Here is a 27,952-nt window from a genome sequence, read left to right as displayed (position 1 = left end):
GGAATGTATAAAATTCTAAGTGTTGATAGTGTATGCAAAAGACACATGGCCAAGAAAAAGGTTTGTATTATGAAACATAACTGATCAAAGTAGTGTCTCAAAAATAATCAGGTTTGATAAAATCCATGAATAAGTCAACATTTCAGAATAAAATTGCAATTGTATTGGCAGACATGGGTAAACCATGTGCTATCAAAGAGACTCTTTATTTTTTCAATCTTCCAAACATGGAAAATTCCCCTACAAGAATATCTTGCAACACTCTCTTATGGCAAGTATATTATAAAAAGTAATATAAGGAACAGAAAAGTTGAGAAACAGAAGAATTGATTTAACAAATTACTCTTGCGAGCTTAATCTTTAATTGAAAGAAAGGAAAGATTGAAGGAAGCTAATCACAAAAGAAGATCACCTTATCAGCCACACGTTGTACCGGCGCCTGCCTACTTTGAGCATCTTCCACAATTTTAACAATATCCCCCATGACAGTTTCCCCACCTGGCCTCCTTACTTCAACCGTTAAAGTACCATTGAAGTTCATAGTCCCAGCAGTAACTTCGTCCTTTCACAACAAAAATCCATCCCATCAAACTTGTAATAGGCAACAAAGGCATAAAATTAAGGTTGCTTTCTTCGTCTTACTCTGGAATTGTAATTTGAAAATAAGAAAACCAGTTGTTGGTTTCATCAACTCAATCTAAATGTCTGATTCTTTAATTATTTGTTGAGTTTCTTCAGTCCTTTGTTCATAGAAAGCAAACTATACCACACAAAAAGAAGTTATACTATTAAGGAACACATACTCCAGGTTGTTTGATGACTGGCAAAGGTTCTCCTGTGAGACTTGATTCATCCACAGCACTCTTCCCTCCTTTTACAATTCCATCTGCTGGAATATGATCCTGTGTGATACATCTACATCAGCATTAGGCAATCAAATGCAAGTTTAGAGTGGACAACCCACAAAATTAGCCATCAACTAAAATTAAGAATTCAACTGTATAGTGAACCATATATTAGATTTCTAACTCATTGTCTCACTCCTGGTAGAACCACAACATGGTCTCCCACAGAAAGGCTGCTACATGCCACTTCAACCGTTGGAAGGGAACCCTCTGTGGGTAATCCAACTAAAAGACGAGCTTTTGATGGAAGAAAATTCAAAAGAGATGTCATATCACTGCTGGCCTTCAACTTTGCTCTCTCTTCCAGGTTTCTCCCCAAAAGAACAAAAGCTAGCAGCATTATAGGCTCCTCGAAAAAAGCCCTCCAGCCCTGAAAAACAAACCACTCTAAGCTCTTCAAAATTTACACAGATTTAGGAAAATATATTTGTTCATTTAATTTTTATGGACTTGTAGAATTTCTTGGCAAAGTTCTAGCAAAAGAAACTTCGAAGCACAATCGTACAAAGTAGCCTAGAGACAAGGATTTTTGACCAAATAATAATTAAATACAAGTTATTGGAATCCAATACTTGTCTCTTTGAAGTGGGAAGTAATACTATAGGAAACAGCCCTTTAGATACCTACACAAACTTCACATGTCTTAAGAGTATTTGTTGCTTTGTTGCATCTATCAATTTAAATGTTGACTAACCATGGTTGCATGTAAGCACTGGTGTAAGCTTTTTCCCCTTTTCATCAGTAATCAAAAATCCATGTATCTCAATATCCACAATAATATAGATCACGTAAACACGAAGAAGTTTTCTATCAAGGTCACAAAATTCTTTTTCCCTTGCAGTATTACCTATAAACAAAAATATATTCCACCTCAACATAGAAGCACAAAAAGAGTTTTCTACTCCATTTTCATGTAGAATCCATACATGATTTAAAACAATCAACCAAATACATTATTTTCCACCTTTTACTAACCATAGCTGCTTTTTCTGTTCATTCGTTAAAGAATATTTCACAGTAACCTAGTAGTATGACTCATAAATCTTTATTTGGGATTCCCCATAGTTTTACTGATTGGGTTACACAAATGGGAACCATGAATCTAGATAAACACCGCCACAATGGCTTTGAAAATAATAATTTCTTCCAGAGAACATCTATAAGACTTCCAGAGAACATTTATAAGACATACCTTGTTTTAGTCATTTTGCGTTCCTTAACATGTAATTCTTCTGTAATTCTGCTGAAATTTTCCTTCCACATGTAAGGTTTGTCGGTTAAATAGTAATAAGTAATCCTTTCTTCTCACTCAAGACCATGAAGCAAAACAGAGGGCATCAACATGGAAATGCCATTACATGTATATAGTGCATTATCCATAGAATAGAAACTCACATTTCCCAGGAAAAATATAGGTCATTGAAACCAGGAAATATCATATTTAAGGATAATAAAAATTAAACAAGTTCACCAAAGTATTAAAATAGCTTGCAATATACAGTTTTCTGTCCATGGAACAAACACAGATGGAATTGAACAGCATGTTCAAGCATTACATAATATGATAATTACAAATTATGATAGACAAGGGAGCTAGAGTAAGTGCATAAGCAAGCACAACATAGAAATACAAAATGTGCATCCATCAAAGGAATTCCACTGTTGCACACAGAACTAACTCCAAAACAATAGAGCTTTTTATATTATCTCTACAGCACACAGAAACTAATATCCTAAGTTGCCAACTCGGGTTCGGGGACGGATTCGGGTTTGGGGTTCGGGACCCGGGCAGCAGAGTTCGAACCCAGTAAATAAGCTAATATCTAAGATAAAGACCATAGTGCACTACTTCTCTACGATACAAAAATGTGAGAAACAAAAATAGTGGCATGTAATGTCCCCCATTTTTGGAATGAAATTTAATAATAAATAATATAAATAGTTTGATAATTGAAAATAATAATAATAAAAAGTATTAAACTAAATTATCGAGATAAGGAAATAATGTAATATATTTATATAATATATTTATGATATAATTAAGTACTTATATATATATAAGCTTCACCTATACTATGATCAAAGCCAAGATGGTATAGTATGATAATGAATATTATGGACGACTTTAATATAGATACGATCAATTTATAAAGGATATATATTAACAAACTTATACAAGAATAACAAAAGGATTACCAGCACCATTATAATGATAAAATCAGTGAGTATATCATTCCAAAATATATTGAATATATTAGAATGGACAAACAGTTTGGCGCATACAAGAGATATAACCTTCCTTGCAAGTCCTTTAATTAATAGATATCATTCACAAGAAAGCCAAGGCACAATATGGTAGTCTATAGTTTAATAAATACTGTGATTGAGACCCATAAACAGTGTGATTAGTAAATATGGCATGCGTTGAATCATTCGTGACCTTTCAGTTTAAGTTATATGCACAGTGATAAAGGTGATACAATATATACATAGAAGGGTACACTAGTGAGGGGATCATGCATGATTACCAATTACGATTGAACAATTTTATCTCTTTTTCATATCCTCTTTGATCTGCTCAATAAAGCGATAACAAGAAGAATGCAGTCACAAAATATAAGGCTTTTACCTCTTCTATAAGCAGAGTCAGTATATGTTGCTTCACAAAGGCTACAGTTTGGTAAATAGACATTGATGCAAGGACATCATTAAGCGTAAGGAGCAACGCCATTCACAAATAAAGGGAAGATTTTATTAATTAACAAATCAAATACAATTATCATCACAGAGAGAAGGAAATCAACGATCGATCAAGAAACAGGATCACTGTACAGATAAATCCATTCACCGATAATATCAGGAATCGCTGAAGGAAAGTGATACGGCACAACAGCAAGCAAGGAACGGGAATATATATCTGCTAAACAGAATATTTTCAGGGAACATAAATCAATAGAAAACTTTAAATATGAATCAGATATTCTTGAGGCAGGAGCAATCACCAGAAGATCAGAATATATGTTTATGTGCAGAATCAGCAAGACTGGAAAGTCTTTCTCATAGTTACCTGAAACAGAATAGAGGAAAAGAGCAGGAACATCAACGCTTATACACTAGACCCTATATATCTTTGACCATATCTGGAACTACACCTTGAAACTCCCTCTTTATAGTAACAACGTTCCATGATCTCAATCCGGAGGAAACGCTAGGAACGAGATATCGATCATCACTTAAATGTCAAGCAATAGCCTTTTAAGGTAATCGTTTATGTGTATCGATCTAAATCCAGAACAGCATTACTTATTCTGAAAGTAAATTGGATCGGCTCTCGTTGCAAATAAATACATATCCATTGGACAATATAATTGAGTATAAGTAATAATCACATATGTATCAGACCTCAGATCATATTGCTATAAACCTTCATTATTGATATATCAGATAAGACTAACATTTCAGATGTGAGAATAAAACATTTTACAACTTTCCATATTTCTTATTCCTCGGTCATTAACCAAAATTCTACATCAGTCAATAAATAAATTTATTTGAAGGAAGTTCTTTGTAGCTGGGATTATGAGATAATTGTCGCTATTCATTGGCTTGAACAACAAGGGGCATTACATGGCATCTCATAACAAGGACACTTGCCAACCTAAAAGCTTGTTAATAATAAGCAAATTAAAATGCAGTTCTCCAGACTTAGCAGATGTTTTTCTCTCTGTTCAGTCAAGTTTCCAAGCACAAAAGGGTGAATAGTAAGCATTCCTATTAGACTACATTGGCTTTGTATCATCTCCTTTTTATCGCCATGTCAATATCTTTGTAAACTACAACCATCATAGAGAGAGTTAACTTCATTGGAAAATAATTCTAATAGTGTCAAGAGCTCTAGAAATCAAGATCAATATAATTTCAAATTACAGTTTTGACACTCTAGGAGCTCTCCACACTTCTTCGATAAATCTTCTATGGAAGTCAATTTTCATTAAGTTTGATTTCCTATGAACTTATTATCGAAAGTAATGACACAAAAAATGATTACCAAAATAGTAGATATTAACAAAGGGCAAAAATCTCCTTTAATAAGAGTTACAAACAATTTCTCAATAAAGCACAAGATCAACAACTAAGAAAGCAGATGACAACTAAATTAACAAAGAATAATCCTAACAACTAAAATAACAATTATACTTTACTAATACAATATTAGTTTAATAGGACTCAAAGGTTATGTCGGCTTGGCCAAAATTCATATTTGACCTAAAACAGTATTTTTTGCAACTTGGCTTGTGTACAAAAGTTTGATTATTATTAACTATAAAGTGAATCGTACAGTTCAAAATTAAACTAAAATAAAATCACTTTATGAACAGATTGATATAATTTTTCAAGAAGCTATCAAATAGTTATTAAATATAGCTTCTAGAAACATCCCAAAAAGTAAAATGATACATAGACACATATAAGGAGCTAAATGGATTTGTTGGGTGGATGTTTTGCAACCGATAGTTTTGGGTAAAATCCAATCGCAAAATAGGATGACCAGCTACAGTGTGTGAGACAAACTCTCTCCTACATTAAAGGGAAGGTTCCCCCTTCTCACTATTCCTTGGATCAACTCAAGGTAAGCAAGAAGTTGAGAGATTTTGTAAGGGGTGTTACTAATATTCTTTTCTCTTAGCTTTCAGGAAAGAATCCACTTACCCACAGAAAGAGTGATGGGCAAGATGAAACCTCAAAATACACTTCTATCTAAAGTTGTAAACGGTGATACCGATAAAACAATACTAACTCAAAGGCTAATTGAAAGCGTACCAGTTTGGCTCTAAGTCATTTTTTAACCTATTCTATAAGAATAACCTCTACCATTAGAGCACAAAGACTTCCGGAAGTAGGGAATTCTAACTATTTTTCATAAATTTGAGATGGTAATACAAGCTACAGTCAAAGCTCCTAGTCTAAGTATTTCCACAACCGCTCCCAATCACAGCTTCAGCTCTGATTGCTTCTTAAATCACTATGCTCTATTATTGAACACACAATAATAAAATGAATAAACGACAATAGGCACAAATTAAAATCAAAGCTTCTAATTTGCTCTATCACAATTGCTTCCAGTCAAAGATTCAAATTCAATTGCTTCTTTTATTCACTTTTCTCCCAAATTCGTACTACACAATCAAAGTTATGCTTGCACAAATGTGGCAAAGCTTTCTTGCATACAACAAAAGATGATTTTTACAATGAGGGAGCACTCCTTTATATAGGCACAAGAGTTGAGAAAAAGATAGTGGAAAAAGTGGAAGCAACTCAACCAAATTCAACCAAGTCTAACTAAAAGAGAAATTATTGGGTTACATACAACTGCACGTGCAACTTGCATTACATGAAATTACACATGTAAGTCGTATTACATGTAATTACACATTTTCATGTAATACATTCTCTTCAATTACAAACATGAAAGAAGAAGAAGAAGAAACACAGAAGAGAATTGAAACAATCCTAGGGATTGTCCTAAAAGGCCTTGCACTTAGCAATGCTATTCCAGATGATCACAGGATCGAGAGTTCCTATATTTTGTATCACTGCATTCACCTTGATAACTATGGTCTTGCGTCTTTTGATAACCTTTGACTCTATTTGATGAATTGTCCGTTGTCATTCAAAATCTTGATGTGATCAAGCTTTTCTTGTTCAAGTTGTCATGAATTCTCCTTTGCAGATTGGCACATTCTGGATTCTCTGACACTTTGAAAACCTTCTTGATGATGTCCAAATGTAAACTCGGAATAACTTTCCATCAGCACCTTTTTTTTTTAAGTAAAGTGCTTGGCGCATGGGAATGCATGCAAATGACAATTTTTTACTTTAAAAGTGTGACTTTTAGTCAAAAATGGGTTCTTTGGATGTCATTACACATAAAGTGAATTACATATAAATGCAACATGTAATGAGGAATGGAAAATGAGATGACATGCAAATGCAGATGGAGAATGAACTTACATTGAAGTGTGTATGAAGGATGAGATGAAATGTTTTATGACATGGAATGATGGAAATGGAATGAAATGATGCTCTTGCATGAAACGGAAAGTGGAGTGAAGTGAAACATGACCAAGTTCTTGGGAAAGAACTTGCAACTTCTCCAAAATGAAGAAAAAACTGAAATGTAAACAAGCAAAACACAAAAACAAACACATGCCTTTGGTCTTAACCTCAAACATGTCAACAAGCAAGTTGCTTTCAAGTGCAAATTCGAATTTGAAATTTGGGGAAATTCAAAAAGCGTGAAAATGAGAGTTATCATCATTTTTAAAGAAAAAATGCACTTTTCATGGCATACATTTGGACAAGTGTGCAATAACAAGCCATAATATGTATGGAAATAGCAAAATAAGAATGAATTGATGAGCAAGTTTGAAAATGTCCACTTACTTGGAGGTTATGAGCCGGCCCAAAATACAAGATTTATAGATTTTGAAGACCAATTCTCCTCCAAATCCGGATTCTCGAACAATAATTTGACTTTTTTCATACTTGCATTCAACAAATATTAATGAGCAATGACGGGTCGAATTTGACATGAAAATGCCAAATACATGATCTCCAAAGACAATAACATGCATTAAAACTCGAAAATGACTCCTCTTGATCCAAATGTATGGGCTGAAATGCCATTTTGAATTTTTTTTTTTAATAAAAACATGACTTTTATATGCAAAAATTTGGGCTGTTTTTGCAAAAACGTGGCCAAAAAATGTGTGTTTTGAGTCATTTTTGACTCATGAATGCAAAAACGACTTCCCCAAATGCTATTAGATGGATCCAATTGTAAAAAAGTGGCTTTAAAATGCATAAAAGCGGAATAAAAACCCAAATTTCTGGGCGTTTTTAGCAAAACCTTGATTCATAAAAGGGATGAAATGAATCTTTTTTGACATCTAATGGCAAAAATGTGTTCTTCAATAGTATATATATATATAGATTGAAATGACCAAACAACTTCTATTTGAGCCAAAACGTGATCAAAATTGCTCCATATCTGGGCATTTTTAACAAAAACATGGCTCAAAAATGCAAAAATATGAGTCATTTTTTACTTGAATATGCAAAATCATGACCCCCAAATGCATATATATTATATATGCATTAAAACTCAAAAACACCCCTCTTTTGATGGATATCAAGTTATTATATGGGCAGATCTAAGCATTTTTGATGAAAAACATGTTCTTGGAAGAAGAAAACATCAAGTCTTTTGCCCTTGAATCTTCAATTTCGGGTTTACCATTTGCAAATGCATAAATCCTATGCAAAACACACCTTTTAGATGCCATTGCATATTTTAAAAACTAAAAAATGACTCCCTTAGCAAAAACGCACCTTTTAGATGCATATGCATGCTTTAAAAAAATGCATGCAAGGTAAAACTCACCTTTTTGGTGCAATGACATGTTTTAAAATTGACCTCCAAGGCAAAACTCTTTTTTTTTATGCATATGCATAACACATGTAGCTCAACTTTTTAATGTCATTGCACATTTTAAGTGAGTTTACATGCAATGGCATCAAAAAGGTCCAACTTTAAGTGATTTTATATTTTAAGTTGAATTTTACATGCAATGGCATGAAAAAAGTCCATCTTTAAGTGATTTTTACATGTAATGCCATGAAAAAGGTCCTCTTTAAGTGATTTCACACATTTAAGTGATTTTAATAAGCACGTGTCAATTTAATTTTGATTAAATATTACTTCAATGGGACATAAATTATATTTACATTATCATATTAACAATATAATATGTAAATATCATTTAATAAGTAATATTTACTACAGCATTTGATTTAAATTTCAAAAATTTAATTAAACTATATAGTTAATATAGTCACTTAAGTGAAAAATCAAAAGCAACTCAACTTAAAAATATAACATAAAGTGCACTATAGTTACTTTAAGTGAAAATTTAATTGATAAAGTAACTTAAAAACATAACATAAAGTGAATCTAAGTTATATTTTTCAAAAAGTGAATGTCATTAAAAATATAACATGATATTTTTAATTCGTGTTGTTGCATCAAAAAGGCCCACTTTTTGGGCACTAAAATGGCCATGTCTTTTGACTGACAACTCCGATTAAGCTCTAGGTTAGATCAAATCTAAGGGAAAACCGAAAGCCATGACTTGACCAAAACCAACAAACACACACTCAGAAACAAAAAAAAAGAACAACTAAGGCCTCAAAAATCAAGCATAGGCTTGACAAACAAAAAACGAAAAAGACTTGATGAAAGCCTTCAATAAAATGATTCATTATATCAATTGGTGTCGTTGGATTGATCAATACAAACCAATTAAATAATGAAATAAGCTTAAAGAAATACGAAACTAGCTTAGAAAAGTTTTGTACTGTTACCTACATTTGGTGGTGACAAAATGCAGGAGAACGGGATTGATATTAAAAAATAAATACAAAATTTGGAAAGCATAATGAGGAGTTATAAAAGGAAATTCAAGAGACTCATTTCGTTCTTTCTTGGTAATCGAGACCCCAGTTGTAGAGTTGAGCGAATTTCAACCTCCTAGGACGAAAACCATTGGTTAAATCGGTTGAAAGAGTGAAAGATCTTCCCCAGCAAATACAAGTAGACTCCAGCTTTCTTCTACCCATATCAGCTTGAAGGAGATTCCAAGGTAATTGCTAATGGTTATCTGTTGCACTGCCTTCTTTTGGAAGGAGAAAGGTTGCAGATCAATCCACCATTATGCTGAAAGTGCAAATCAGTTTCAGCTGTTGAAGTATTAAGTTTGGTCAAGGGTACTACTCCAATTCCTTATACCTTTTGATCATTACGCTCGGAAATATTATACCAGCATCTACTACATCAGCTAATAGATTGAAATTTATTAGTTTATCATATCATATCATTGAATATTTATATTAACTACTTGTATGATAAATGTTTGTCAACATGTCTATGCTTTATTGCATGTCTTCAAACTGCTCGTGAGAATGTCTATGATCATACGTGAACATTGCAGCTTGTAGAAACTCATAGATGCTATTTTCTGTTCTAGAAAGAGTTAGACAAAACTATGCCAACAAGGTGATTTAAATGTTTGAATTAGACTTCAGCTTAGTCATCTTTATTCAAGCAAGTCAAAAATCTTGTTTGCAGCAGTTTGAAGCATCCCAAGTAAGAACAATAATCCACTATAATATGCGAGTTCCTGACTTACATCAACAACTTCAATTATTTCAACATTTGGAACTATGTAAATCTATCCAAAAATTATTGAGATCAGTATTTCCACGTTAGAGTGATCATTCAACTGCAAAACAAATTCATGGGAAGGGTTTATCTGTATCATAATATGGATGAGATTGATTACTATTTATTATTGGTCATTGTCATGTCCCCTTCCTTGGCATAGTCCCTTGGTTGCGCACTTAGCCTATTTTTCATCCCGATAGGTTAAACGGGTTCATAAGGGATGTAAGGTAGTCACATTTTGTGTTCTAAGTATGGCAATGTTCTAATACTTTATTTAAGGTTATGTGTTTTAAGTTTGGCAACATTATGATACTTCATTAAAAGTTAAGTCGATAGCCTTCTCTGCCAAGACCCTAAAATGTTTTGTTTCAACTTTTGATATAAGGTTGTGACATGTTTATTTCTGGATGCCCATTGTGTTGTAATGTTGAGTATATTTAACTTGTTGCCACCTGTCGACACTACTTGGGTAACGCACCATGCAGTTCTACATGAGCTTGGTTTTGAGAAGGCATTGCAAGGAAAGGAGCGCATTTGAAAAGTTTTGAGAAAATTAACCAATCTGAAGTTTTCTTTGCAGAATGACTTTAATTATTGTTTAGAGATGGAGGGAAAACTTTAGACAGTGTGTGGACAAAAACCCACTCACATTCGATGGAGTGTTGAGTAACTAGGACCGCTTCTGTAAATGTAATAACATTGTCATCGTATTGATATGTTCCAAATTCAGATTTGAATCTCATATAAATATGAGTAGAGGAGACATGTCTCATGAAGAGACATGTCTCTATGGTTTAATCATCATTTAATTAATAATATATGAACAAAAATAATAATATATATAACAATATATATATAAACATTATATTATATATATATATATATATATATATATATATATATATATATATATATATATATATATATATATATATATATATATATATATATATATATATATTATACACAATAATATATATTATATAACATGATGATTTACCAATGACAATAATGTATCTTAGCTTGAATCAGTCTGAATGAAGCTACAACCTTAACACTCCATCTTAGCTAGCTCGAATCAGTCTGAATGAAGCTACAACCTTAACACTCCATCTTAGCTAGGGGGGAATTATAGAACACATTATGCTCTCAAGCATATGAAGAGATATCATCTCAATATGATATTCTTGGAATGACATATTTAGGGATATAACATATATCTACCAAATCAGATGTGATTCAACCAATGCTATTTCATCAACACTCTCTCTTAGTGAGGAAGGATCTCACAACTATCTCTCAAAATGGTGATCTGATTCTAAACAGTCTTATCAATCTCACATCCTTGTGAAATGAGCACTAGCATCAACACCAAGATGCCTATCAACAATAATATTATTATATATCTGAGAAGGATATGAGTTATCTAATCTTCGACACACTATGAGACAACAACTGAATATTGTCAATCAGATAACAACATGATCTTAGTGATATCAACTTAATATAATCTCCATTATGACAAGTATCATGACTTTCGGCATACACGGGGACATCAACTTAATGTTGTTTTTCATGATACATTTGTTATCATGATCTTTAGCACATTCTGGGACAACAAACTAATGTAGTCTATCATGATAATAGAGCAAGAACACAAGAACTGCACATGTAGAGAAGAAATGAGCATGATCATAAAGTATCAAATAGTTTGTGATATGTATGTGTAGGAAATCAAACATAAGCATATGTGTATGTCTATGTATATACATATCCATATGTATATGTATGTGTAAACCTATTCCATGTACTGATATCAATTTTATCAGATTAAACCAAGGCTATTACTTTAACACTCTCTCTTAGTGAGGAAGGATATGATCAATTTCTCAATCTCAATAATCTCATATTCAAGTATGCATCAAAATGCTTATTCACAATTATATTCATTTAAGAATATAGTCTATCTAATTTTAGGCACATTCCGAGACAAAACAAACTCTATGAGATAGTCAATCTTGATCTCAAGTAACAAGGATCATGATCTCTGGCTCACTTTAAGACTACAGTAGTCTAGCATGATTTACTTATTGTTATGAATTCTAACACAGTCTATGATAGAAAGTTAATGTAGTCTATCATGACAATGGATCAAGAATACAACATAACAACCATAGTATCATGATTTCCAGCACATTCGGGGATAGCAAATTCATGTAGTCTATCATAATACATTTTTTAAGATGATTACCAACACATTCCAAGACAACAACTTACTGAAGTCTATCATGATAACATGGTCAAGCTATTGTTAAGATCGTCACCTTACAATAGCAACCTCACACACATCGAATGAAAGATCGTCACCTTTCATGACATAAATCACAATAGCATCATCTAGATCGTCACCTTACAATAGCAACCTCACACACATCGAATGAAAGATCGTCACCTTTCATGACATAAATCACAATAGCATCATCTAGTAACTCACATGATATCCACCATGAACCAAGTCAGAGGGTGGACCCACCATAGCTACTCCTTTGCGCATTTGAAAAATTTTGAGAAAATTAACCAATCTGAAGTTTTCTTTGCAGAATGACTTTGATTATTGTTTAGAGACGGAGGAAGGAACAAGCGTTTTCACCTCGACCTTCTCTCTAAAGGAATTTCATTTTAAACTTTTCTTTCATAGAGAACTCGTTAACAAGGAGTTGTACCTTGTAATTCTCCCTCTGAACAAAAGATCTTGGGAAGTCAAGTTCTCTAGTTACTCCTTTAGAAGCGCTCTTTGGGCAAGGATGCTTGTCCGACTCCCTCTGAATCTGAGATTAATCTTTAGACTTTCTGATAATAAATCATTATTTCCTCATGATGTATATAGTGGTAGGCCCATGAAGGTCGCACATATGTATTATGAGTATCAATCTTCTGAGGTTCTATGTTCAAGGTTGTCTCAAATGAAGTATCAAATTCCCTTTGAATATGATATCATCCTTCTAATCTACTGACAGCAAGTCGTGTCATGCTTCCCTAGTTCAACAAATATTCCAATAGCATAAGGCCTTCCAACCTACATACATGATCACTAAAGAATACATCTCAACATGGGGTACTCCATCTGAATCAATACAATCAAAATCACCAAAAGTTTGACTTAAGCATATCTTCTATCTTCTCTGTTTATTTGTCCAAGGTTGCCTCTAATGGACTGTTAGACTCCCTCTTCATTTAGGAGGATACTTCAAAATCTCAAGCATCAAGGATATTCGCTTCAAGAGCCTCAATTTAACCAGCATGATCATTCGATGAATAATGAATCCTAGATCAAAACTTCTTTATCATAAGATTGAGTTCTTCAAAATATTTGGTAGCATGTATGAAGTGCCAACCTCCAATTCCTGCAAGAATATCTCCAGACACAAAGGAAAAGATCAAGGCAAATAGCTCTTTATAGTATGTATAGAATTGCAAAGAAGAGAGAGACTACAATAAGTAGATAAATGTAATACTCAAGGATAAGAATACGTATATGCACAAATTACTCCAATGAAGGTCCATATGTATCAAATTAGAAAATGTCTCCATATAAGCATTTGTGAAACAATGAGAATGCAATATTGGTTATTATTCCCCCCCACAATGTAAATTCTCACTCATTCCACTGTAATGTTTCACGTTGGGTCCTGTACTTGTAACAATGGATCTGAACTTGTGTTCACTATACACTAAGAAAGTGCACTACTCTAAACCCTTATATCCAAGGTATTTCATGACATTGGAATGCTTAAATGTTATCTTAGAGCTCCCTATCAATGGAGTCCAAGGTGCATGAAATAAGCTCTCAAATGAGCCTTAGAGATACAGCCCTAATAAAACATGCAACAGTAGATTCCTTAGACAAGAGCAAGAATGCAACTGTCCAAAAGGAGTTCTCAAGCATGCAATGCAAGTATGATCTACGCTAGAATGAAATGCACAATGCAACTATGCTAACAATGTGATAGTGTTACCAAGCCAAGCTAGTTAAACAAGATGATTTAAGCTATTGCAAAATGAACTAAACTACTTGTAAAATGAATCTAAGCTAGTATGAGAGTGGTGATGAGAGAATTAGACAAGAAATGAGAAGTTCTCCACAAAGCTCCAAGAAAACTGTCAAGAAACCTACAACATAACAATACTTAGGAAGATGGATCATTTGAGGAGAGAACTCTTTCTTTTAAAGGTGTATGGACAGTGGAGATCAAGATCAAGGGATGGATGATCAAGGGTGGGGATTGACTTTTGGCATGATCCATGTGCAAGAGCAAGTCAACCAATGAAAAGAAGTTGACTTTTATGCGAGACAAAAGCCTTTTCTTTTAATTTGAAAAGAGGGAAAAGTCTTTATGTGTGCACATTGAGTGGGTTAGAAGAATGGGGTCTTTTATTTAATTAAAAGGGGACATGTTCTTTTAATCAAATAGGGACTTAGGATAATATAGTCAAAACCATAGGTTATAATCAAATAAATTGATTTTAGCAATTTGGCCTAAGCAAATGATTAATTAATTTAGCCAAAATGCTGAGAAGGGAGGCTAATAGTCTAGTTAACCTTTTTTAGGTGATTGCATACACTAGGCAAATGATTAATTTAGCCAAAATGTTGAGAAGGCAAGCTAATAGTCTAGATGACCATTTTTAGGTGATTACACTCACTACAAGATGCTTCTCACAATAAGTATATGCTCTTTGGCAAGTATTTGCCTTGCATCATTACCATGTTAGATTTGTAGGATAATTTCCACAGTCTTTTCAAATTTATATATGATCACACACTTGAACAGAGTCTTACATATTAGTATAAGAGACTCAACCTTTGTAGTTCGTAGAAGGTTGTGAGTGACTATTATAGTCATTATTATTTTGTTAGAGCTCAATCTATAAAGAAGTTGAATTATTGATGCATGTATGAAACTCCAGCGCTCTAACTCTAAGTAGTCGATAAATATATTTACTACTTTGTATCTCCAAGCAAGCCAAAAATACCCATACTCATAAAGGATCTACAGATTCACATGGGCAAATCGAGTCAATGATACTTTATTGTTTTTGTCTAATCTTCAACGATGATGATACGCAATTCTTCTACTGGTTGCACTCAAGCTGCTCACTTTGATTATAGCACACATTAATATATCTAGAAATTTTAGTCTCTATGCCAAATCAATTATGTCACCAAGTATCATTGTTTCAATCTTCTCAAGTGATATATTAATCTTTGAATACTCACTAATACATGCCTCTACCAAGCATTGATAATCTTTAGAATTTAGGAGTCACCTGTTTGGTTGAACAAGAATGTTATTTTCTGATGATTATTAGTGGACCACACCTCATTGAAGATGAACACTGTTGTTAGCCAAAGAGTTACTGCTTGATTCAGATATTATCACCATCTTTGTGTTGCCACCAAAGATATACTATTCTAGCAACTAAATTGTCAGTGAACATGATTGTAAAATTCGGATTAAATGCTAGCAAACTTGACATCTCATATCAACTGTAATCCTAAACCGAGCAATGTCATACGACATCACACCAGTTGCAGATCGCAACAATGCAGTCTGTGTTTTACTACAAAATTAAACATCCACGGTGGCAATGATATACATTATCACACTCACTACAATGAAAGCATTCACTATGATATCGACATGGCCATTGTAACAACACTAAAATGCACTAAGAATTTTACTGGTACAAATTATATTAACTAGTTTCTAGTGGTTAACAATGGATATGAAAGCTGGAAATATGGAAAGACATTTGCAATCTTTGTAGAAAAATTCCAACTTTTCCTTCACAAACAAACTAAAACAAGCAACCAACAAAAATACAGAGTATATACGAAAACAAGAAATGAAAACGAAGAACATACCTCTTGCTTTCTCACAAATTGATAAGTTTCAGCACTTACACTCTTGTATGCAAATTCATTTTTGGATGAAGAACTTTTGCATTTACAAAGAATGAGAATTTTGAGCTTATTTATTAACTTAAAAAAAAATCTAGGGCTGCCACTAAACAAATGGAAAACAAAGAGTAAAAGAAAGCAAAATTGAACAAGAAATGCAAACAAAACCCAAATCTTACACTTACTAGGAGAGCAAAGAGCAAAACTTGCAGCAAGAAGAAGTTGGAATGAAACTCTCCTCTCCAAAATCGGGTTTTTTTAATGTATTTGCATATGTTGATCAAATGCTTTTGAAAAATTCCAACTCCAGCCCTAAATCGCACTTTTCCAAGTGCTTTGGATGTGCGATATGAAAGCCTTCACAGATATGGGGGCTTTTTCCTAGCCTCCTAGTATGTCACATTTTCCTTCAATTGCCCAAAACCGGGTTTTACTTGAGCACTTGCATATTAAAAATGCAATGGCAAGAGCTCAAGCAAATCGGGCTTTTAAAGGCCCAATGCATATTTAAAATAAGTTTGATATGCAAAGAGGAAGATCATATAAACTCAAACATCCAAATAGAATGAACTTTCAAGTTGAAATGTGTATCCTTTGTGAAAATTGAGCCCATTCACACATTGGAAATGATTCCTTAGATGCAATTCACGATTTTGGATGAGCATTGCATGTTGGAAATGAATTAATTTAGGCAAATTGGGTTTTCAAAACACAATGCATGTTACAATTTTTCTTTCCATGCAAAATTGCACTTTTAGCATTAGAATGCATGTTGCATAAACAAGGGAAAGTGCAGATCACACTTTTTGATGTCACTTACACATTTCTTTTTGACCTTCTAACTACTAATCGCACTTTTCTCTTGCATATGTATGTTTGGTTTGGAGGCAATATACAAATTGGACTTTTTGGGAGCATTTATACATTTCATTTTGCATATAAATGTACGATTGCACTTTTCAAACCCATTACATGTTGCCTTGTTGCATAAAATTCAAGCATAGAATTGGTGCACTTTTCCGAATTGATTACATATTGCATTTTACATGTAAATGACCGAATTGGGGTTTTCAAGGTCATTTACATATTTAAAATCCATGTAAAACCACCAAGTCAAGTTGTTTTATTAGAAAACAAGTAATCTTTTGCAAGCCAATTGTGGTTTTTGAAGGTAAATGCATATTGCACTTTTCAAAGGTGCGACTCGCCTCTTGGAGTAAGGAAATACAAGCAAAATTGACCTTTTTGGGTGCAACTACATGTGTAAATGACTTAGACATTCTTGGTGTTTCTATTTTGCACATGTTTAATTGAATCACTTTGAATCTCACTTTTTGGGGTCCATTACATATTTACACAGTACCGTCTTACATTGAAACCACTTCAATTTAATGAAGGTTTAGCACTCATTTAATGCGTTTTCATCATTTATTTGCATTTAGCTTCTATTTTTCCTCCATTTAAATTTTTTGTTCCATCTCCTTGGACCTTTTATTAATTTAAAATGAATATAAATGGGTTGGAACTTTATTTCTCTTAAATATTATGTCCTCGTTTATTAAATTAATTTAAATTACTATTTAAAATTGGTTCTAACTTAGATTATATTTCATCTTTTCTATAAATAAAATCACATTTCTTCTTATTTTCTAAATTGGGGTAGACCTTTATTAACTCAAATTAATAATCCTTCATTTACCCCAAGGAATCTTATTACGAACAAGCATTTATTGCCTTTAAGATGGGTCTCACCTCATTTTAAAGTTTGAGGTATTGGCCAATTTAAGATCTCTATAAAAGGGAGGCTTCTTGTTTCATTTTCACATCATGCATTCACAAGATCAAGCACTCAAGCATTCAAGTCTTCAAGCATCATTGAAGCAATTCTGTAATGTCCCCATTTTTAGCAGGTTCCTGTAGTTGGCCAAGTCAGTTCACCATCGCGACCCTCATGAGCTAACAGTAAGATTTGAGGGTCTTAGTTGTGTGGTTATAAGCTTTCCAACAGCCTACGGTGTGTTTTGGTTCCATTTGAGGGACTCACTATTTATAGTAAGTCAATCTGGTTGTTCCGATGAGCTCAGTTGAGTCAGAAGAGTTGGAGGATGCTCTCAGTTTTTATTTCAGGCTTCTGGTTTGGGCTCCAAAAATTTTGGAGGGAGCGTCTATTTATAGTAAGTCACCCTGTCAAGTTCATTCATCATCAGGATCACTTTGTTATTGTCAGATTTCGATTCTAATGCTTCTTCAGTTGTTTTCGCAAGACGGGTGAATTATTATTATTATTCATCTAAATACGTTGAGGTTGCTATTTTTGTTACTATTGTTGGTTGGTCACCTCAATATCATAGCTGGTTGGAACCGGGACGAAAAGTTTTAAATCATGGGAACAAGAAACAATGACCTTACATGTCAGAATTTGAAGTTATGGTGGAAAAGGTCATTTTCGGAGCCAAAAGCAATTAATAAATTAGTTTATAATGGCACTTTATTATATTTTAATGTTGTGTGTGGGAAGCTTCTTAAGTGAAGTTCATTTGGGAAACTTTGTGTCATTTGGACATTTGACGAGTATAGCATCCGATTGATTATATATTTGATTTTGTGCCTTTGTGGCTTTTTCCTGGGTTCTTAACTATATGCCCTTACTGATGTATAAGGGTCTCTGAAGTTTTTGATGTTTGAAGTCACTACAGATGTATGGTGATTTCACTATCTAAATCTCCTATCTGTGTTTCTTGTGTCTGGGAGATTGTTTAGGTAATTTCATTGCAAATTGTGTTGTTATAAACAATTTGCCAAGTCTCCTTATTGTAATCACTATGTCTACGAAGATTGATCTTTTGAAGGAAATCAATTGTATTATGCTGCATACTGGCAAACAATTTGATGAAGTTTTGAGGAATTTGGTGATTGCTGAGATTGGCGTTTGAGATTCCCATCAACTTGACACCAAGGCTGTGAATTGCTGAAGTTTATTTGTACCAGGCGAAATTGTACCAGGTGGCACTTAGAATTGATAGCCTACGATTTGTGAGTAGCTGGACGTCTTTCCTCTTCTAGCCGCAATGTGCTATGGGGGCATTCCGCAATAACTACGATGGGTTTGACAGTGTCTTCAGCCTGCATTGTGGATATCCTTGGAGACGTGTGTTGAGGAGCTGTTGTGGGACTCATATTTTGGTCTTCCCTTTCAGCCGGCAAGCACATCAAATTAAGCTATAAGGAAATCAAGTTCCTTAATTAATTGGTGGAATTTGATATATGTTCTTTGTATTCCCTTTCTAAATAAAATTATGTAAAATGTTGAAGTTGTGTTGTTAGCATTCCTCCTGCACTTTTAATGTATTCTAAAAATTAATTCTAATAAAAACAAGAAACCTAGTAACATTGCTCAATTGGCACTGAAATTTCTATCAAAGCATACATAGAGTTTTTACAAATTCCTCCATTGAAGATCAAGGATTCAAGCATCAAGGAATTGAAGGAGTTTATCTCAGAAGATCTTCTTCAAGATCCTTTGTTGCATCTTCTACATCCATTCATCTTCATCTTCTTGATTAAAATCAATTGGTGAAGTGAGCAAACTACATTCGATTCAAGAAATCCTACTATTGTAAGGTGAAATCATACATTTGTTTTCCATTTTTGTAATCCAATTATTTCAATTCAAGGTTAATTCCTAAATTGGGGTTTGACCAAGGCAAACTCCCCATCAACAATAAAAATATATTTTTATTGTAGGTTGCAAATCTCAGATTGGCGAACACGATGCAGATCAGAGTACCCTTTTCGGCTTTTTATGGAACTACGAAATTAGAATCAACATCGCACTCTTTCCATCAGGGCTAACTAGATCAGCCCTAATGCTTCAGGGGCGACCATTTCAACCCTGATAAGGGAAGTCACCCTCACATGTCGCCAAATGATTTTAGGGTTTTGTCCACCTCGCAATTTTTGCTGTAAGTCAAGAGGAATCTGCCCTTCGGAGGTCTTTTGACAGCTCATCTTCAAGTTTGTATTTCACAAGGTAAGTTTCTATTTCTTCTCTATTTCAATACACATTTCCATTTCCTTGCACTTAACTCTTACATTGCACATCCACTTAATTGCTCTTCATAGCTCTTGTTGGATTAGGGTCCATTATATCTATGTTTGCATTAGTGCTTCTTTATCACTCGGTTGGCACTAATCTTCCTAGATCTAGTTCTCTTAGAGTTGGGATTAAAAGGATCAATCTCCTTGACTCCCTCTTTGAGTTGTATAAGTCTGGTTATGTGATGAACTTAGGGTTTATATCCTTGATTCACCTTTCCCCTTATAATACACATAAACAATTTATGTTTCATGTGTAAATGGGTTGAAAATGTGAGATTTTCACTTAAGTCATTTAAGTTATAACAATAAAGTGCAATAGAACATCAAATTAGAGTTAATAGCGCACTTTATAACTTAAATGACTTAAGTTAAAATTTCAAAAAGTACAACTATATAACTTAAAAACATATTGTGAAGTGGTTTTAAGTCATATACTTCAAAAAGTGCAACATAACATCAAATTATAAGGTCTAATATTTAAAATATGCAACGAGGTTCTAAAACCCGATTACACATGCACTTAAATAACTTTTGATTAACAACTCCAATTAAGTCCCAAGATAGCTCTAAACGAGGGCATGATCGAAAGCAAGAGATTGACGAAAACAAAAGGACAAACAAACACGCTAAAATGCAAAAAAGGATTTTGGAGGCCACAAAAATTTAAAGGTTATCAAACTGAAAAACATAAATGACTTGACAAAAACCTTCAACATAGACTCATAGTATATATTGGGGGAGATTAATTGATCAATTTTTACCAGTTGTATCTTAGAGAATATGAAACTTAATTGGAAAAGTTTTGTACTGTTGCATCCATTTTGTGATGACAAAATGAAGGACAACATGACTTACATAATATTATATCTGAATTCTATTTGCAATAATGCTCCCTTATGAAGTCTAATACACACACACACACACACACACACGTAGTCTTTTTCCTTGTTCACTCACTAATTACCGTAAAGAGGATGGGGAGTTTGTGAAGAGAGAAGTAAAGTAATTTCAATCACAAGGTGGGGGGGTCCCAAGATGGTTAAGAACCTTGGAGGAGTCCGTCTGTAGACTATTTTTGCATCTAAGCACAATAATTCTACCATCCTTCTTAAGGTTAGTGATTAAAAGGGAAGGAAAGAATTACAGCTTTGAGTATATATTATGAATCATTGATTGTTCCTCAATCTGAATAAAATGCATAGTGATGTGTGGTCAATCATTAGGAATTGGCAGCTTGCTTGTACAGAACATTACAGAAATGGTCATTTCTAAGCTAGATCAAAACCCTAGTTGGGAATTTTAGGGGCAATTGAGTTAGGTCCTAGTTAAAGACATTACAAGTACATAATCCTAGTTATGCACAACCTATTGGGTACAAAAAGAGCTATAGATTTGGTCTTTCTAGACTCCACTCGGCATCTCTTGTTGTATCGAAGACCTAATTACCAAGAAAAGGTGAAAATAAATTGGAAGACAACTCTTGATTGTGCTTACATAGACACTGCAATTGCGAAGCTTGCTGTAGTCTATATACATGAATCATCAATTGCATGTGACATGGCTAGTGGGAGTCATTACAACTAATTGTGGCTCAAATGAAATTGAATTAAATAGTAATCTAATTATCACAATGAAGAGTGATATTCATTTTGTATTAACATTTAAAAATTCATTGAATTAGGGCTTGATTATATATTATGAATAATTGATTGTTCCTTAATCTGATTAAATACATAGTGATCTATGGTTAATCATTGGGAATTGGCAGCTTCAATGTAAGAAACATTACAAAAACTCAGTGTCATTTCGAAGCGAGATCTAAACCATACTTGGGAATTTTTGGGCACATTGAGTATGGTATTAGTTGTGGACATTACAAGTACATACTCTTGGTTAAGCACAACCTATCGGGTACTAAGAAAAGCTAATGATTTGGTCTTTGTACACTACATTTGCGATCTTTTGTCACATCAAACGCCTTATTACAAAGAAAAGGTGAGAAAAAGAATTGGGAGATAACTCTTGATTGTGCTTACATAGACACTACAACTGCAAAACTTTCCAAAGTCTATATAGATGAATTGTCTTTTGCATATGACATGGCTAGTGGGAGTGACATTAAAACTAATTGTGGCTCAAATGAAATTGAATTAATTAATAATCTATCTCTCAATGAAGAGTGATATTCATTTATATTAATATTTAAAAATCATTGAATTATGATATTGTGAATTCAAGAGTATTTTCTCTCTTTCAAATTATGAATTATTTAAATATTTCATCCATTGGCAATCACGAGTATTAATATTTCTACCAATATTTAATTATACACATACATACAAACCCATACTCATACACAAGGAGAGAAATGTCATACTAGCATACGCATACCCATCATTATGCCTAGATTCGCAACCTCACATGGAACCAATAAAAATAATTTTATTAACTTGGGTGGTTGGTGATTATCTCATCTTGAAGTTAGTATCTTATTGAGAATTCTTCATTTGAAAATTCATGATTTAAGATTGCACACAGAATTATCAAAATATAGGAGATGCTCGAGTCTTATGGATTTTTTATATATATTCTATGTTGTAAGGTACAACAAAATTCCACATGCTTGTATGGATCTAATTCAGCACAGAGTATAGGGATTGAATGGCTTGAGATTTGCTCAAGGTCTACCCCAAGATACCCCAAGGCATACACTAGGTCAACCTGAGTGGTCAGAAGGGCTGCTCAAAAGAAACAAGCGATGTTTTCTTATTATTCAGCACAGAGTATAGGGATTGAATGGCTTGAGATTTGCTCAAGGTCTACCCCAAGATACCCCAAGGCATACACTAGGTCAACCTGAGTGGTCAGAAGGGCTGCTCAAAAGAAACAAGCGATGTTTTCTTATTAAAAAAACTATAAACAAAAATGTGTCAATTACATAACTTCACTCTTAAATGATAAAACTATGAAAATGGCACTACCCTTTAATCCTATCGAGGTCTCCACTCCCAAACCAATACTAGTTGCCATCACCAAATCGACACCCTTGGCACCCCCATCCTTAAGACCTATACTGCACATTCCCCCATTCCTTTATCCTATGGCTTTATAAAATATAGCTTATTTTGCTCAAAATTAAACATTTCAATAGGTTGTGTCTACACAACTAAGCAAAATTGAAGCATATACTCCTTTATCCACTTGATTAATCATAGGTAACCTGGTGCGAAAGAAGCTAAATATTTTTTCTTTGTATAAACCAACTTGTGCTCCTTGCCATAAGAAACTTACTTACAATGGACTAACGAGAACTTGTGATTTAACTTGGAGTGTGTTGACTAAGGCATTTTTATTGTAGAATTTGATGATATCTATGTAACATCCCGATTTCTCGGGTCTAAATTAACATCTAACATTCTCAAAGAAATATAGTTTCTACTTCTTTTCATAGGAAGACAGTTATATCATTCATGTTCATGTGAATAAGATTTACAGTTAAAATTAGTTAGACAAAATTTCTTAACTAAAACTTGAAATACCATCAAATGAAATTACTACAGAAATTGAAAACCTCATACCTCGGAAAACTGAGATCGAAATCAAACTAGGGATGCTTCTGCAACCACCCGGGTTAGTCCACAAATACACTATAACAATTTCATATGACGACTATCATCTACAAACCGCTATCTTAAAATCAAATGATAACTACAATTAAATACCACTATATTTTAAATTAGGACATCACATACCACTGTATCAATTAGGGCATCATTTACCTTCAGTTCATTTAGGGCTTTTGATACCGCTATCTCATTTAGGGCTTCCGAACCACAGATTCAATTAGGGCTTCCGATACCATGGATTCAATTAGGCTTCTGATACCACTGTATCATTTAGGGTTCCAATCATCTCTCAATTTAATTAGGGCTTCATATTCCTTTTCCTCTGATTACTTAACTATGACAGTATCTCAAGATTAGAAAATATACTTATATTCGTTATTCATATATAGAAGTAAAATGACGATAACAATGAAATAATTCGATTTAATCTTACCTCCTCATAAATAAAAATGATAATACCTGTTTCCGATAAACAAATGAATGCATAGCTTATCTCTGTCTAACGCATGTCCGATATCTTGAGAGAGGTGAAACATTGTCAAAGGCTTAACCACCCAACCTCGGACCACAACATATCCCCACACGATCTCTATCGAGAAAGGCCCTCCCTACCCGGAATTGATAGGGGTCATCTTACCATCCACTGGGCTTACTGGTCATTAACTCATCATACAACTTGGTAGCAGGAGATCACAATAACAAGAATATCCATGAGCTATTAATTAATTCATAATAAAAAAGATAAATGTTGTTCTATCACACTTGATACTGATTTATATTATTGATGATTCCTTTCTCTCACCTCATCATCCATCTTCTTGGCTACACAGCCGGGTGAGTCCCAGGTATTCGGGATTCTCAAAGCAGACAACTCTATCATTTATTCAAGAAGATTGCATACAACCATCATTTCACATTCTATGATTATGTTCTTTATAGATCTCAAAATTGACAACATTCTTGACAACATTCTCCATGAGTGGAACATCCATGAGCTAATGCATTGTTTATTTTATTATTTATTTGATTCTGATATCTTTCGTGTTTTGCAGATATCTCTGCACCTCCTCACCATATTCAAGCCAACAAGTCGGTGATTCCTTGGTGCCTTCAAATTAACTTCTCTTGGATACTTTACACCTTCTTCACCATATTCTGGCATTTGCCTGGTGAATTCCTTGGTGTTTTGGGTTCATTAACTCAATCTCAGTTATTATATTTATAATACGATGTATTTGATTATACTTGAGAAGATATCATTCTTAAAAGAAAAATCAGATTATTACACGTTCAAACAATAAAGGAAGATGTCTGATTTTTAACACATATTATAGCAATGATATTAAAAGAAGAGCAGTTGGCAGGCTAGAAACAAGACAAGCTTCAATGATTAAGTCTGGAGCATACATACTTCAATTCGTAATCATAATGAAAAACAACATTCTAGTATTAAAGTGCACTAATCTTATATACTAATCGGGTTTTACTTCCTCATAATAATCTGCCGGCTCAAGAATGCAGTCATAAAACCAAGGAAAACATAAAACGTTTTCAAAAATTAGATCATCTTATGTGACTCTCTCTAAATCCAATTCTTGAGGTGAGTTTGTAGTGGTATCAACCCATCTAACCTAGTTCAGTGACTATGGAAGCAATCCAATTTGATTCGGGGCAGAATTACTATCAAAGCCGCATTCAATCTCTAACAAAAACAATTAACAATGAATTTGGAATGCCAAGAGGTAGGAAAAATGATGAAGTGTTCAGGAAAAGGAGAATGCCGAAAAATCATAAAGAATCCATAATATAAATTGAGCCAGACTCTACGGCTTCCTACAGTTACAAGAAGCCATTTGAATACCTCAAAAAATTCAAATTAAAGAGAAAGACGAGAAGTTGAAAAGATTAAAAAATCAAATTGCCAAATGTTTATATCGATTAATTATGCCAAGTGTTATCATTTAAAAGCAAATAATATTAAATTGAAAAGAATAAAGTTGGAAGGTTGCAATTCGAATATTATAATAATTCTAATGTTATTATAACTCGAATATTATTAAAATCTTATATGTACTTATAAACATCACTTTATTAAATTATTAAATGATAATGGTGCTAAATCATTTTATATGTAAATGTACGTTTATAAATAATTATTAAAAACAATATAACAAAAGATAAATTAAAATCCTTTAAGATACGTTTGATATTTTAACTCAATTATTTTAAATAAATTATTTATTTAAATAACTCATGCAATTCCATAGATGTATCCTGTTTCAAATCGCTAGGTCCTCTACTTGTCTGCCCAGTGATGGTGATGCCCTGCCTAATTCTTTTTTGACAATGCTTCCACCCCTTCGACATGCTTCCTACAAGGAATTTCTCTGTAATTGAATTATAAATTATTTAATCATAAATAATCATAACAGTTAACCTTCATCTCAATTCCTTGAATTTGTGATTAACGATCAACTAACATGTCATCTTCACTCGAAATCATAACGACTAACTATCTTACCATTTTGCCAGATTATAACAAATTAAACTACCAACTGATTTCATGCGAACCTCAATGGCTATATTTCAAGCTAGGTCAAAAATTGGGATGTAACAATCTATTTCAATGGAAAACTTGTAAACATGACATAGCTAGTGGAAGTAACTTTGTAACCCGTTGTGGTTCTAAGGAAACTAAACCACATGTTAACTTTGATGCTCTTGATGAAGTGCAATATTAAAGAATATAGAATAGTGATTGTAATTTTCAATATGTATTTGACAAATCACTAAATTAAAAATCATGAGTATTCCTTTTTACAAATTCTGAGGTATTCAATATTTTGTATTTTTTTTATTGGCATATATGTGCACACACGCGCGTGCATGTGTGTGTTTGTGTAGTTTGACGCAACAATCCACAAGCAATCGAGGGGAAGCTCAAATGCAACAACAAGATTTATAAGAGATGCAGATGGGCATGGAGGCTGAACTAGTATTGATCATTTGACCAGACTTGGAGACATTATTTTCATAACAGATAGGATTCATCAATAGGGTGGTCAATGGATGGATATGAAACTCAAGAGAGGATTATGATGCATCCATATAGAAGGGATGGACAATCAGGGCATTGAGCCATGATCTGGGCCTATCAGTGATAGATCCACTATATATGTATTGATGGTTAAGTGGGAAAGCCCCTACTATTCTATGATGGCTCATTCATGTGGAAGAAAGGATCGTCAAAAAGACCTATATTTATCACCCTGTAGAAAAGTGATAGCGAGGGGCTGCGACTGATTATGCTCATCAGCTCTCCCAAAGGGCCATAATATTGATGAAGATTGACAATAACGTGATTTGGCAAGGACATTGCCCCCATTTCTGGCCCCTTTGTATGCATATGTATGCATATATGTATGTCTGTGTGTACATATCATACATACATATGTGTATAAATGTATGTATGATATGTTCATCTATTTTTTTAATTAAATATCTGAAATGTCACTGATACATCATTTAAAACATAGAGCAAAAAGTAATAATCGTCAGAGTATCAAATGCTGATTAGATTGTATCAGCAAATCTTAGGACTCTTACGCACTGATATGGCTTGAGTATTAACATACAAAAAACTTTATATACAACAGTTATGTCATCTAGACATCAAAAAGAACAGGGCTGGATCTGGTACATATAATTTTACATACATATATACATATATAATATAAGTGTGTATATATATATATATATATATATCATAAATACATATGTATGTATGTGTATACATATACATATATGCATGTGTATGTGTGTATGAACCTGTACCTGTACTTGAGAGACAGAAATAACACCATTACTACATTCCTACACCTCAAACCTATGCCTGGAGGGCAAAATGTTGTACCGCATATTCAAGCCTCAAACCTGTACCAATATAGCAACTTAAATCACAGACCCATCCATGGATTAGTTTAGTGTCATAGGCGACAATTCCTTTTTATATTTGACATAGCAGACTCCAACTATCTTGCAAATATCAAATTGATTTGAAAAACATCAATACCAATTG

The 27,952-nt window shown here is 33.5% G+C and overlaps 1 protein-coding gene across 2 annotated transcripts in view; it reads right to left on the bottom strand.

The window, feature by feature from the left end:
- Positions 1–27,952, bottom strand: part of PAA1 (P-type ATP-ase 1) — a 271,870-nt gene that overhangs the window by 180,586 nt on the left and 63,332 nt on the right. For both annotated transcript variants that reach the window (XR_016358675.1, XM_089809766.1), the window contains exons 6-8: positions 1,042–1,275; positions 804–902; positions 413–562 (exon numbers count right to left, since the gene is read on the bottom strand). Coding sequence is in view for 1 of the 2 variants with exons in the window: in XM_089809766.1 (XP_089665892.1) it covers positions 413–562; positions 804–902; positions 1,042–1,275 (483 nt within the window). In the remaining variant the exon portion in view is untranslated. The remainder of the gene's footprint in view (positions 1–412; positions 563–803; positions 903–1,041; positions 1,276–27,952) is intronic.

This window comes from Cupressus sempervirens, chromosome 11 (genome assembly GCF_028749045.1).
Source record: "Cupressus sempervirens isolate cs-2001-9-10 chromosome 11, ASM2874904v1, whole genome shotgun sequence".
Classification (NCBI taxonomy): domain Eukaryota; kingdom Viridiplantae; phylum Streptophyta; class Pinopsida; order Cupressales; family Cupressaceae; genus Cupressus; species Cupressus sempervirens.
The sequence above is the reverse complement of the archived record's forward strand: the minus strand, read 5'-3'. Positions and strand labels throughout refer to the sequence as shown.